Raw genomic sequence first — 15528 nt, 5'->3', positions numbered from 1 at the left:
TGTTTCTGTGAAGGTCATGCCTCCTAAATCCTCAGACTTACAAGACTTAGCTTTTGGCTTGTTTTTTGGCAACCTTCTTAGTGCGGCCATAGGTTCAGCTGTTCTAATGCAGATTGAATGGGTTAGAGAAACCAATGGTCGTATTCTTCTTCCAAGTCAACAGTCCAGGGCTGGTGGAATAACTCTCTTCAGTAAGTGACTTCTAAGGCGAGTTTGTCACCATTTTCAAGCCTGTTGGGAAGTGGGAAAATAAAATACAGAGCAATCATCTTTAAGAAGAAGACCTGGAAATGACATATGTCAACTCTATTCACATTCCATAGACCTAAATTCCATCATACAACTGTATCCAACTGCAGGGGAGGCTGGGAAATAGAATCTTCAGTTGATAGCCATTTGGTCAGCTAAGGGCACTCTATTACTGAAAGGAAAAGAGGAAGAATTAGAAATGAATTCTAAGAGTCAGCTAGCCAGCTCCACCATAGTCTGCCTCTCTGGCTATCCAAATAATCATGAGTACCCTTTTTTCTTTCCCCCCACACAGAAGCTATCGACCATATGTCAGATCCCAACCAGTTAACTGCCTTTAGCTCAAAGACCAGAATCTCTGAGCAGCACATGCTGCTGCTAAGTCACTTCAGTCGTGTCCGACTCTGTGCAACCCCATAGACAGCAGCCCACCAGACTCCCCCATCCCTGGGATTCTCCAGGCAAGAACACTGGAGTGGGTTGCCATTTCCTTCTCCAATGCATGAAAGTGAAAAGTGAAAGTGAAGTGTGTCCGACCCTCAGTGACCCCATGGACTGCAGCCTACCAGGCTCCTCTGTCCATGGGATTTTCCAGGCAAGAGTACTGGAGTGGGGTGCCATTGCCTTCTCCGGAGCAACACATAGTCCTCCCCAATTAGAGCTTCTCGTGACATGGCCACCTGTGAAAGGGTGGAACACTTGCCTGGCCCGCTCACCTCCAACACACACACACCCCCAGTGGTAGAACAGGAACGGAAAACCACACTAAAGACTCCCATTTGAAAAAGGAAAGCATGGGAAACATAGCAGGCCCATACCAATTCTCAGGAGCAGTCTGGCAGAAACCGTAGGGATTCCGAGCTCTGTGAAGTTTCCCGAGATCGCCCGTTGGACTTACTTGGGTCTCCTTTCTAGCAAGAATTCCTTTAGCAGTTGTATGCGGTGGCCCCTGGTTTTGCCTGCAGGGAATTCTTTCTTGTCCATTATCCTCCATGACCGTATCCTAGACAGCTACTGGTATACATTCCTACTGATGCCAGTTTGAAGTCTGAGGGGTATTTTGGTAGGCCAGGCTTACTTATCTTTGGTAATAAAATGCCCTCAGAAACTTAATAGGTTTCTTTTCTGTTTGCTCACAACCAGATTTGTGTTAAAATAATATCCAAACCTGCCAAATTTTTTTCATATGTGGACCTCTGTATGGTGCCCACCCTCTGGTCCTCACTTTAACGGCGTCTGCTTCAGGGCCTTCTGACACCATAGACGTGAGGAGGAAGGCAGCACCCTCAACGCTAATCATAGTTCAGGAGCGCTGAGCGTCAGTCTTCTCTACTGGTGTCAGGAGGACAGAACAACTGCCTTTCCAGTCATCTAATGCCTCAGATCAGGGGCCACGGGCACAATTCTCTTAGCAGAACTCTTTTCTCTCCATCTTTGCAAACTGACCAGTTCTCACTTGAGCTCATCTCTCTTGTATAATCTTTCCAAAAGCAGCACATACCAACAAACATATACCAACATTCTTAGTTTTCCCAAACAATCCCCTCAGAGCTAAGACTTGATAGGTGACTGGCTTGCCTTCCAAGTTATGGTGAGCAACAATTTTTTAACAAATGTTATCTATGGTATACTGAGTATTACCAGCTTCCTACATCTGTGTCCTCACCTTCCATTCCTGTAGGTTCTTCATTTCTCTTATAGCAGCACTCTATTCCTGTGTTTAGTCTCTGTGGGTGTTAGGGTACAGGTTAAACCAATGTACAAAGTCAACTGAAAGCACAGTGACTCAAATAAGATAAAAATTATTTTTCTTCAGAAAGGATTAGTGGATACCAGGGGCCAGGGAGACTGGGAAATTATTGTTAACAAGTTTCTGTTTAGAAATGTCTTAGAAACAGTGGTAATGGTTGCACTACAGTATAAATGTAATTGGTGCCATGAATTGTACACTTGAAAAATTGGCTAAAATGGTATATTTTGTGTTGGGTGTATTTTACTACATTTTTTTTTAAGGTTTATATCTCTTGCAACTAACAGCACAGAGGTGAGTGGTCCGGAACTGGAAGATAGCTCTGCTGTCCTTGGTATGTGGCTCCAAGGTCACTGTTCTCACTTTCAGTCCACAGCTAGCAAGACAGAGATCTATAATGACCCAGAAATTTCACTCATCACCTCGTTTATGTTCTGTTGTCCCATTGTGTATCATGTGGCCACAGCTAGTTTTAAGAGGGGCTGGGAAAGGGAGGCAGATGACCGTGTACCCAGCAAAAGCTCAGAGAACTCTACTATTAAGAGGAAGAACAGGGGAATAGATATTGGGGGGAAATTGGCAGTCTAAGGAGACTGGAAAAGGTGAAAGAGATTCAAACTAGGTAACTTTAGAACTTATGTGTTTCTTATATCCATGTTTCCATTCTAGTTTTAAAATGATAATAATTATAATGCATAATTATGTGGTGTTTGCTCTTGTACCAGGCGTTTTTCTCTGTGCTTTACTTATATTCTCACGTGAATCTTCATGATCACTCTATAATGTAGCTGCTTTTATTATGTACGTCTTCCAGATGAGAAAACTGAGGCTTAGGAAGATTGAGGGACTTGGCAACATTTTGAAAACTAGTAAATGGTGGAGCCAGATTTTGGTAGTGTGATCTTCCTTAGAAGCATGTGTATAAATAATTTGATGATTTAATAGCAATTTTTCTTTGACCTCAACATTTCTTTACTTTCTCTGGGAGATTATTTTTCCCTTTATTGTTAAGGAAACAATAAAGCAGTATCACTATTTGCATTTTAATACAAATAAAATGTTTAAAATGTGTGTAATAATTTGAGAAAATCCCAAAACCATTTTTAAGCATAGAGTTCTGTGGCATTAAGTATATTCATATTGTTATCATGGTTATGTATATAACCATATATATATGTATACATGGTTATACATCACCATGTATCTCCAGAACTTTTTCATCTTTCCCGACTGAAACTCTATACCCATTGAACATAAACTTCCCTCTCTCCCCACCCACCAAGCCCCTGGCATACATCATTTGACTCCCAGTCTCTATAAATTTAACTGCTCTAGGAACTGCATATAAGTAGACTCATACAGTAATTATCCTTTTGTGACTAACTTACTTCACATAGCACAATGTCTTCTAGATCTATCCATAATTTGTCATGTGTCAAAATTTCTTTCCCTTTTAAGGCTGAATAATATGTAATATGCACTACATTTTTTTTATCCATTCAGCCATTGATGGACATTTAGGATGCTTCTGCCATTTGGCTATTATGGATAATGCCACAGTGAACACAGGTATACAAATATCTGAGTCTCTGTTTCCATTTCTTTGGGATGTATACCCAGAAGTGGAATCACTGAATCATATTGGAATTCTTTGTTTAATTTTTTGAAAAATCATAATACTGTTTTTTATAGCAGCTTTGCCATTTTCATTAGCAATATACAAAGGTTCCAGATTTTCTACATCATCATCAATGCTTATTATTTCCCTTTTTTTAAAGGGAAATAAATTTAACAGTACCTAAAATTTTGTTAGGACCCTCATTGCTATCTCCTGAGATTTAAAAAAATCAATTATAATTTCAGAAATAAAACTGGATCATGAATCCAAAAAAAGTCTATAACACTGAAATGGAATAACTTACTAGTTGAGATGTCTAAAAATATTTGAGAGTCTTACCAACCTGAAAGTAATGTAATAGCTCTTCTTTTTAGTGCTTTGGATCCAGTTAATTATTAACCTTTATTTTGGTTTTTCTTATTGTTGTTTATTACTAGGAGAACACTGTAATCCTGCAGCAGCTACTCCCACTGCGGGCCGAAGTAGCCAGACTGCTCGGCTATAGCACACACGCTGACTTTGTCCTTGAGATGAACACTGCCAAGAGTACGAGGCATGTAACAGCCTTTCTCGGTTAGTCTTTTCTTAATTTCTCATGTGTTGCTATTCTTTTTTTTTTTTTTTAATGACTGTTTTGCTGCATGGCACTAGCTTGACAGAGGGCCTCAAAACCTAACATGCCCTTGAGAATATTATTTTTCACTCATGCAAGAGAAATGTATTGATCACCTGTTATGCATTAGATACTGTACTTAGTTCTAAGGGTTGCTCATTGTTTGTATTTCGGTTATAGTCCTTGTCCTTGCTTCATTCTCTCTGTATCTTGATGGGGATTTCTGTGTTAATTCCTAACAAGATACGTAGAGACCTACAAGGAGATTAGCGTTTGGCTTTGCTCAGTGTCAGTAGGTGTTTGTTAGTTACAGCATGGCTGCTGATGAATTTGTGTGAAATAAGCTGACAAAGAGGACAAAAATGATAAGTACAACATACAGGAACAAGAATATTTTATGTTCCAGAAGCCACTTGTTAATATATAAAAGAATATAAGAATAGGCATCAAAACTGTTATTTAGTAACTGTCTTCACATTCATTTAAAGTCACTTTTTCATTTGTCTTTTTAAAACCACAGTTCTTATGTCCTTGACATTTCGTCTCTGGTACTCTGTCGTACTTACTCCTCTTAATCTCAGTGTCACTATTCCGGCAGGCACTCTGATATTCTCTTTCGTTTTAGTGAAAATGGTTGAATAACATAACCATTGTAAAGATACTAATTTTTGTTTTTATCGTCTCTAGTCAGTTTACCAGAGTATGATTTATTTTTTAACTTTCTCATTGACCCCATTCAGGCTTTATTTACTTCTAACTACTAGTGTATAATTTTATTAGCTTAGTTAATTTGGAGACGATGAATAATGCATCAAGATCAGCATTCAGCCTGAAATTCAGACCTCTCTGTTCTCAATGGCAATACCTTGAATTACTAATGTATATGCTGGCATCGTATATAACATGTAGCAGCTGTGCCATAAATGGTAGCTATTCATTATTATGTTATTCATTCATGAGACATTTATAAAATAACTGCCCCTAATGGTTGGACGATAGAAAAGACTAAGACGAGGTTCTTTTCTCAATGAATTTTCCGCTGAGTGGAAAATATAGAAATGTGAACTGGTAATTGCCATAAGTTCTGATGTATTTTATGCAAGAAAATGGCTTGGGGAGTTAACAGGTTTGGCGAGAATGTTTCCCTTAGTGGTGACTGCACATACTGAACATTTTCCTTAATTAACTTAATTTTTGAAAGCAGTTTCCCCTCTTTTTTAAAATTGGCATATTCCTATCTGAATTGTCCTCTTGCTACCTATACTTACCTGTTCTCTCACAGGCCTAATCAGAACGACATCTCTCTGTATCTTCCATGAGTTTCCTCTTTTCACCTCACAGCCCTCCTCGAGCCTCTGCATTCACCTCTTTATGGGTATGCTTCCCAGACATCAACGTCCCTTACAGAGCCAGCATTTTTTACCTTACATATGTAACAAATTGTGGAGACCAAACACACAATAAAAGCATACTGCTTTAGCTAAATACAGTGAAATAGTCAAAAACCGACCACATATTAAATTGCACTGTCCACCTAAAAAGTAGAAATACTGTGTCCAAATAGACCTTCTTCATAGGAATGGAGTAGTTATTAACTGAATCCATGGCTGTCAAAGGAATTGAGATCTGATTCTGATGATTCTGATCATAAGTCACATCTGATTTGTCTTCCCTAGCTCTGAGGAGCCAGCAGTGCAGGAGACACAAGAGAGTCAGGTTCGATCCCTGGGTCGGGAAGATCCCCTGGAGTAGGACATGGCAACCCACTTCAATATTCTTTCCTAGAAAATTCCATAGACAGAGGAGCCTTGCAGGCTACAGTCCATGGGGTCACACAGAGTTGACACAGCTGGGCACATGGAAAAGAACAGAGGAGCCTAACCTCACTGAAAAATAATCATGTACATGAAGAGTAATTCAGTTTCACTATCACTTCGTTGAGTTCTGTGAGATAAATTTCAGCTTTGTTGATACTGTGAGGAAGTTGTGGCCTGATTTGGGTGGTGCCCAAAGGAAAAAAAAAGAACAGGGAGCCATAAAATAAATTACCCTGAAGAGAACAGCGGTGCTGTCATAATAAAGCCTGCTTTCCTCTCTCCCTCCCTCTTTTTCCCTCTCCTTCCTTCCTGCTGATTTATTGTCACAAAGGAGGAAGCACCATGCTGAACTACTGCTGCTGTGTATGCTCATGCCTGCTCCCGAGAGCAATGGATTGCTAACTTTCCCCTCTTCCTCACAGATGATTTAAGCCAGAAATTAAAACTCTTGGGTGAAGCGGAACGAGAGTTCATTTTGAACTTGAAGAAAAAGGAATGTGAAGAGAGAGGTTTTGAATACGATGGGAAGATCAATGCCTGGGATCTCCACTACTACATGACTCAGACCGAAGAACTCAAGTACTCTGTAGACCAGGAGACCCTCAAGGAATACTTCCCAATTGAAGTGGTCACTGAAGGCTTACTGAACATCTACCAGGAGTTGTTGGGACTTTCCTTTGAGCAAGTGACAGATGCTCACGTTTGGAATAAAAGTGTTACACTTTACACTGTGAAGGATAAAGCTACAGGAGAAGTATTAGGACAGTTCTACTTGGACCTCTATCCAAGGTACTGAGGATCACAGTGGTGAAAGGGACCTTAGAGATTCATCTCCTACCCAGATTGAGACTCTTGTCTTTCATAACTCTCATATGTGATTCCTAGTAAAGGGATTAAAAATGTGGGCTCTGAAGCCAGAATGTCTAGCTCCATCACTTACTAGGCAAGTTACTTAATTTTTCTCTGCCTCAGTTTCCTTATATATATTATGGGTCCTATGGGAATGGGATGGGAATACCAATCATACCTGCTTTGTATCGTTGTTAGGACTGAAATGGTTAATCACATGCAAAGATTTTAGAAGACTGCTCAGAACACAAGTGCTTGATAGGTGTGAGCTTTCATCATCACCATCATGATCATCTAGTTTGTGTGCTGCGTTTCTTAAGTTACTTATTTACTTTTATAATTAGACTCTGGTTTTTGTTTTTTCACTGTGCCACATGGCTTGCGGGATCTTAGTTCTCTGTTCAGTTCAGTTCAGTCGCTCAGTCGTGTCTGACACTCTTTGCGATGCCATGGACTGCAGCACGCCAGGCTTCCCTGTCCATCACCAACTCCCAGAGCCTACTCAGACTCATGTCCGTCATGTCGGTGATGCCATCCAACCATCTCATCCTCTGTCATCCCCTTTTCCTCCTACCTTCAATCTTTCCCAGCATCAAAGTCTTTTCCAATGAGTTGGCTCTTCGCATCAGGTGGCCAAAGGATTGGAGCTTCAGCTTCAGCATCAGTCCTTCCAATGAATATTCAGGACTGATTTCCTTTAGAATTGACTGGATCTCCTTGCAGTCCAAGGGACTTTCCAGAGTCTTCTCCAACACAACAGTTCAAAAGCATCAATTCTTCAGTGCTCAGCTTCCTTTGTAGTCCAACTCTCACATCCATACATGACTACTGGAAAAACCATAGCTTTGACTAGACAGACCTTTGTTGGTAAAGTAGTGTCTCTGCTTATGCTGTCTAGTTTTGTCATAGTTTTTCTTCCAAGGAGCAAGTGTCTTTTAATTTCATGGCTACAGTCACCATCTACAGTGATTTTGGAGCCTAAGAAAATAAAGTCTGTCACTGTTTCCATTGATTCCCCATCTATTTGCCTCAAAGTGATGGGAACAGATGCCATGATCTTAGTTTTCTGAATGTTGAGTTTTAAGCCAACTTTTCCACTCTCCTCTTTCATTTTCATCAAGAGGCTCTTTAGTTCTTCTTCGTTTTCTGCCATAAGGATGGTGTCATCTGTATATCTGAAGTTATTGATATTTCTCCTGGCAATCTTGATTCCAGGTTGTGCTTCATCCAGCCCGGCATTTCACATGATGTTCTCTGCATATAAGTTAAATAAGCAGGGTAACAATATACAGCCTTGACATACTCCTTTTGTTATTTGGAACCAGTCTGTTGTTCCATGTCCAGTTCTAACTGTTGCTTCTTGATCTGCATACAGATTTCTTAGGAGGCAGGTCAAGTGGTCTGGTATTCCCATCTCTTGAAGAATTTTCCACATTTTGTTGTGATCCACACAGTCAAAGGCTTTGGCATAGTCAATAAAGCAAAAGTAGATGTTTTCTCTGACCACAGATCAAACCCAGGCCCTCGATAGTGGAAGCACAGAGTCCTAATCACTGGACTGACAGGGAAGTCTCTGCATTTCTTAATTTAAAATTAAGAATGTTTATTATTCAGGTACTCTGTCTGCCAATACTCTTAAATCTGTGACCACTCCCTTCAGTCTGGCTGAAAGGCAGCACAGTATTAAGGAATAGCAAGATCTTGGCAATCATTCAAACTTGAGCTGCAGTGCTTGAGTGAAATAACCTTTGTGGGTCTCTATATCCACCTCTGTAATACAGGAATGATGTTCCCTTTTCAGGACTGTTCTGTACATTCAATTATTCAATCAATGGCAAGAATTAAGAATATTTTTATCTCTATAGCATGTAGTAACTGTATTTCATCAGATATAAAAGGATTTAGGTTACTCTCTGTGGGCTGTTTTCTGCAACAAAAGCCACCCTGTTGCAATTTTACTAACTAGACCATAGTAAATAATAGCATCACTTTAGATCAGCAACACATACAAGTTCATAATCTTCTGACTTGGGGTGACTTCAAGAAGGTTCTGGATAACTCCATCAGCCAGATAGGAGGCAGAGTTGTCTTATCCCACTGCTTTATGGACTTTCTTTCACTTCTGGTATGATCTAAAGATAAACCCATGCCAGAAGTGGATAAGTCTGAATAATGAATAATGTCAGGATAAAGTTTGAGGCCAAGAATTCTTTCAGGGGAAACCCTTCAACATTGGAGCCTCGATATAACTGTGCCTCGATTCTCTTTCCGTGGTCAAAGATAGCAGTTCTCACTGCCCCATCCTGCTGTTCCTTTGCCAAGATATAACTGCTGTCTTCTGTACTCAGAGATCTGGTTATCGCTACCAGCACTCGTATGGGGACCAGAGAGTGATGTTTCGTGAGGGTAATGACCTCGTTAATAGTCACTTTCTGTCAACTGACATGCTTGCTTCTTGTTTTCTTTGTCTACATGACTCAAAAAAGAGGATATTTGTAGTAGGAAAGGAAAGACCAGTTTCCTTCTTTTTAAAATCACATATCAATTTTAATTCATCAAACCCTGAGATTCTCAAACAATAGAAGAAACAAAAACTCAAATAGTTCCAATGTAAGATTGCCAGGTAATGGCATCTTTTTAAATCACCATCCTTTTATAAACAAAATGTAAAGATGTCATCTCGGAGTAAGGAAACCTCTGAAATTAAGTAAATCAAGTTTATTTTTTAAAAGGAAAGATTAAAAGCCCCTCAGTGGCACTGATTTTTAAATTGGTAGCAGTCTTTATGGCTTTTCATAATGAACCAAGAGATATAAAATATACCAGGATAAACACTTTCCAGATTACTTTAGTTCATTTTCCCCTGTTAAAAATAACATTTATAGATCTGTTTACCTGTTTAAACAACTCAGTCTAACTACATGAAATCATTGTAGAACCACTGATGTGCCCTTTGAACATCCAGAGACTAGCTGGCTGAAAATGTTATGAAATTCAGTGCACGGTTTCTGGTGTATTTGTCCGTGGGTTCTCTTCCTTCCTCTCCCCTTCTCTGTCTGCCTTCCCTTCCCATTGCCCTGCTCACTCCTAGCTCAGGCTTGACCAAGTTCTTGTTGTTGTTGTTGATTTATTTCTACTTATTTATTTCAAATAGACTTTATCTTTTAGTGCCCTTCTAGATTCACAACAAAACTGACCAGAAAGGACAGACATTTCCCATATATTCCCTGCCCCGACACATGTACAGTTCCCCCATTATCAACATCCCCCACCAGAGTGGTACATCTGCTAACAACTGATTAACCTACATTGACACATCATTATCACCTAAATTATATTTGGGTTCAGTCTTGATGTTATACTTTCTTTGGATTTGAAAAAACATATAATGTCTATAAACCATTAGAGCATCATACAGCGCAGTTTCACTGCCTTAAAAATCCTCTGTGCTCTATGTATCCATTTCTTCTCCTGCCACACCAGTCCCTGGAAGCTACTGCTCTTTTTACTTTCTCCAAAGTTTTGCCTTTTCTGAAATAATGTCATATGTGCTTAGTCACTCATTAGTGTCTGATTTTTGCAAACCCATGGACAGTAGTCCATCAAGCTCCTCTGTCCATGACATTTTCCAGGCAAGAATAATGGAGTGGGTTGCCAGGAATATCATACAGATGGAATCATATGGCGTCTTTCATTTAACATTATGCATTTCAGGTTCCTCCATGTGTTTCATGACTTAATAGCTCATTTCTTTTCTTTTTAGCACTAAATAATATTTCATTGTCTGGATGTGCCACAGTTTATTCATTCATCTACTAAACGGCATCTTGATTGCTTCCAAGTTTTCGCAATTATGAACGAAGCTGTCATAAGCATCCTTGTGACATAAGGGGCTTCCCTGGTGGCTCAGTGGGGAAAGAATCCACCTGCAATGCAGGAGACCCCGGTTCAATTCCTGGGTCAGGAAGATCTGCTGGAGAAGGGATAGGCTACCCACTCCAGCATTCTTAGGCTTCACTGATGGCTCAGCTGGTAAAGAATCTGGCTGCAATATGGGAGACCTGGGTTCGATCTCTGGGTTAGGAAGATCCCCTAGAGAAGGGAACAGCTACCCACTCCAGTATTCTGGCCTGGAGAATCCCGTGGACTATATGGTCCATGGGGTCTCAAACAGTCGGACATGACTGAGTGACTTTCTAATTCTAATCTAAGCATCCTTGTGCAGGTTTTTGTGTGGACATACACTTTCAGTCCCTCTGGGTAGATACCAAAGAGCGCAGTTTCTATATTGTTTGGTAAGAGTATGTTTGGTTTTGTAAGAAACTACCAAACTGTCTGCCAGAATGGATGTACTAGTGTGCATTACCACCAGCTGTGAATGAGAGTTTCTATTGTTCTACATCCTGGTAGCATTTGGTGGTGTTGGTTTTCTGGATTTTGGTCATTTTAATAGGTGTGTAGTGGTATCTTGTTTTAGTTTGCATTTCCCTGATGACATATGATGTGGAACAACTTTTCATATACTTAATTATCATCTCTATCTCCTTTGATGGGGTGTTTGTTAAGGTCTTTGGTATGTTTTTTAATCATATTGTTTATTTTCTTATTGATGAGTTTTAAGAGTTCTTTGTATATTTTTGATAACAGTCTTTTATCAAATGTCTCTTTTGTAAATATTTCCTCCTAGCCTATGACCTGTCTTACCATTTTCTTTACAGTGTTTTTCTCAGAGCAGAAAATTTTCATTGCAATGAAATCCAGCTTATTAAGTTCTTTTTCTTTTATGGATTGTGCCTTTGGTGTATCTAAAAAGTCATTGCCAAACCCAGGGTCATCTAGATTTCCTTCTGTGTTGTATTCTAGGAATTTCATAGTTTTGCATTTTACATTTAGGTCTGTGATCCATTTTTTGAGTTATTTTTTGTGAAGGGTGTAAGGTCTGTGTCTAGACTCATTTTTTTGCATGTGGATGTCTAGGTGTTCCAGCACCATTTGTTGAAAAAAATTGTCTGGGCTCTGTTATATAGCCTTTGCCCTTTTGTCAAAAAGAAGTTGTCTATATTTATAGAAGTATATTTTTAATTTCCAAATATTTGGATATTTTCCAGATAGCCTTCTGCTATTTCTAGTTTGGTTCTGTTATTGTTGGAGAGTGTACTTTATATCTTTTCAGTTCTTTTAAACGGTTTTGATTTATGTCCAGCGTATAATTAGTCTTGGTGAATATTCCATGTGTACTCAAGTATTGTTTTCTGTTGTTGAGTTGAGGGTTCTATAAATGTCAGGTGAAGATAAACGATAATGTTGTTCAGGTTTTTTGTATCTCAGCTGATTTTCTCTCGGCCTGTTCAATTAATTTCTGAGAAAGGAAGCCTCTAAATGATTTGTCTATTTCTTCTTTCAGTTCTATCAGTTTTTGCTTTGTGTATTTTTTTAAATTGAAGTATAGTTGATTTACAATGCTGTGTTAATTTCTGCTGCAACAATGTGATTCAATTATATATAGATATATAGATATATTCTTTATATGTGTGCTTTCTTTTCTATTATAGTTTATCATGGGATATTGAATTGCTTAGTATATTTTGAAGTTCTGCTTTTAGATATATACGTATTTAGAATTGTTACATCTACTTAGAGAACTGTCCCATTTATCATTATATAATGTTCCTTATTATCTGTAGTAATATTCTGAGTTTACAGGTATTTTCTTTTAGCACTTTAAAGATGGCATTCCATTGTCTTCTGGCTTGCATAGTTTCAGACAAGAGATGGCTGTAACATGCAATGTGTTCTTTTCCTCTGACCGCCTTCAAGATTTTCTCTTTGTTCATCATTTTTAGCAGTTCTGTACACTTAGGAATATGGGATAATTTTTTTTCTAGTTCTTTGTTTTGTGTTTGTCTTCCTTGGTGTTCTCTGAACTTATTGGATTTGTGACTTAGTGTCATTAATTTTGGAAAATTTTCAGCTATTCTTTTGTTTTGTTTGGATTTTTTGGCCTGCACTGCGCAGCTTGCAGGCTCTCAGTTCCCCAGCCAGGAATTGAACCCAAGCCCTTGGCAGTGAAAGCATGGAGCCCTAACCACTGAACTGCCAGGAAGTCCCCTAATTTTGGAAAATTCTCAGCTATTCTTCAAATATTTCTTCTGTCCTCTATTCTCCTTCTGAAATTCCAGTTACATATTTAGTAGGTCATTTGATATTGCCCTGTAAATCTTGATTCTCTGTTCTGTGTGTGTGTGTATGTTAGGTAATTTCTCTTGACCTATCTTTGGGTTCAGTGATTCTTTGCTTGGCTGTAAGAAGTCCATCGATGAGACTATCACAGGCATTCTTCATCCTTATTACTGTGCTTTTCACGTCTAGCATTTTCATTGTATTCTCATAGTTTCCAGCTCTCTTCCAAAATTATCCATCTGACTGTGCAAACTGTCTATCTTTTCCTCAAGAATGTTTAACATTTAACAATTTATTTTAAATACTCTAATAGCACCAACATTTTTGTCATCTGAATCTCTTTTTCTTGGTCTTTTTGCCTCTTGACATTGTGTTTTTTCCATGTGTCTTCATATGCCTTACAATTATTTTTTAAAGTCAGACATCTTATATAAAACAGTCAAGACTAAGACAGTCTTTATGCCTAGCAGTGGGCACATACTTGCTGGACCATTCATGTGAGTGTCTGATTCATTCTATTTAGTACTTGAGCTGGATTTGGGCCTTGTTATTGCTATGGTTAACCTCAGTGAACCCAAAGCTTCAGCTCAGATTCCTGTATGTGTTTAGAATGAGAGCTTATTTGCCAGTTTTTTATTAGTCTCTGTTCCCCGCTCAATGTGAGTGTGTCCATTTGTTCTGTGCTTTAAAGAGGTCTCTTTTCATGCTTTGTTCCTCTCCTTGTAGTAGACTGCTATTATTTATTACTAGATTCCTATTAGCCTTGTTAGGGGAGTGTCATTTCTGTTGTTCAGATTAAAGGTCAGTCTTAGGAAGGCTCTGAGTCCCTGGGTGTTAGGAGTGGGCCTGTTCAGTGAATCTGCCCCATCCTCAGCTGTAGGTCTGGGCCAAGGATGTTTTCCTGACCCACCTTCAGAGTAGAGTTTTTTTGTTTGTTTGTTTGCTTTTCTGTTGCCATCCCCCACTAGCAGTGAGGTTTTCCAGTGCTCTTAAGGCAACGGTGTTTTTTGCCTTTAAGGTCCAGGCTCGTGTTCTCTAGGAGAGAGATGAAACAGACCTGGGCAGGGCTCCCTTCCCCCAGGCCTGCATCAGCACTGATTCTTTCTCAGGGCTCTCATCCTGCCCCTGACTTTTTTGTGTGTACCCAGTAAGATCTGTGGAGAAAACCTTACAAATGGATGCAAAATTTCCCTTGTGTAATAACTCCTAGTGGTTCCCTACTTTTGCTGGTCCACCATCAATCTTTATCAGTTTGTTAAAAATTCTCTTACTGGTGTCTGCAGGTTAAAAAAACACACATACACACAAGCCAAAAAAAAAAGTGCTTGCTTCCTTTCTCTCTATCCTTGGAGGCATCTGTCTTAGATTGTAGATTGCACTTCAACTTTCAATTTATGATGGGCTTCCCTGGTGGCTCAGAGGTTAAAGCACCTGCCTGCAATGCGGGAGACCTGGGTTTGATCCCTGGATCGGGAAGATCCACTGGAGAAGGAAATGACAACCCACTCCAGTATTCTTGCCTGGAGAATCCCATGGACAGAGGAGCTTGGTGTGCTACAGTCTACGGGATCACAAACAGTCAGACACAACTGAGCAACTCAACTTTCACTTTGAAGAAAAGCTGTGATTTGCAGATTGTCCATCATGTTGCTGTAAGAATAGGATCAATGCCCTGTTCAGCTTGATTCTTAATCAAGCCGTTTCTTAATGGGAAGCTGTAAAAAGACTGGTTTGTTTTTGTTTTACCTGAATAACTTCAGCAGGTAAAAAACAGTTGAGTCATCAAGAAATAATAATACAGTAAAAGATTTACAAATCAAAACATCAAACTAAACTTAAATGTATTTTAGTGCTCTGAGCAAAGAAAAGAGGAGGAAACCTATTCCTACAATAAAGTCTAACAGCCCTTAGCTTCTGGAGAGACCATCACAGATATCACATTGTCCTAGCATAGATGACTTTATAGTATAATTTATGCTTATTTTCCCAGGCTAACTAAAACCATTCTGTTTCCAAAAAGGCCTCTCTGGTTTATAAAAGGAGCTCATTTAATTATGAGTACTGATTCTCCCCTTATTGAATAAAAGAACAACTTTACTCTCTGGATTTTAGTTTTTATCAGTTTTTTTTAATCAATTTTAATTTTAAGGAAAAAGTGCCTAGTAAGTCAAACTCTGTATCTCATATTTGCCTCAACACTATTTAGTGTTTAATGATTCCATCTTTGAAGTCAAAAAGCAGGAGCTGGTTAAAATAAATTGGACATTCAACTATACCCTATTTGAGGTATATATTAATTCTTACATTAAGATTTCAACACAAGTTCAGTTCAGTTCAGTCTCTCAGTCGTGTCCAACTCTTTGCGACCCCATGAATCGCAGCACCCCAGGCCTCCCTGTCCATCACCAACTCCCAGAGTTCACTCAGACTCACATCCATCGAGTCTGGATGG

At 39.2% G+C, this 15528-nt stretch overlaps 1 protein-coding gene across 3 annotated transcripts in view; it reads left to right on the top strand.

Annotated features, from left to right (window-relative positions):
• Positions 1 to 15528, top strand: part of NLN (neurolysin) — a 100671-nt gene that overhangs the window by 56580 nt on the left and 28563 nt on the right. For all 3 annotated transcript variants that reach the window (XM_059878764.1, XM_024981346.2, NM_001033989.2), the window contains 2 exon segments: positions 4055 to 4190; positions 6470 to 6836. In XM_059878764.1, the coding sequence (XP_059734747.1) occupies positions 4055 to 4190; positions 6470 to 6836 (503 nt within the window).

Source organism: Bos taurus, chromosome 20 (genome assembly GCF_002263795.3).
Source record: "Bos taurus isolate L1 Dominette 01449 registration number 42190680 breed Hereford chromosome 20, ARS-UCD2.0, whole genome shotgun sequence".
NCBI classification, from domain to species: Eukaryota; Metazoa; Chordata; class Mammalia; order Artiodactyla; family Bovidae; genus Bos; species Bos taurus.
This window is presented reverse-complemented; position numbering and strand designations above follow the sequence as displayed.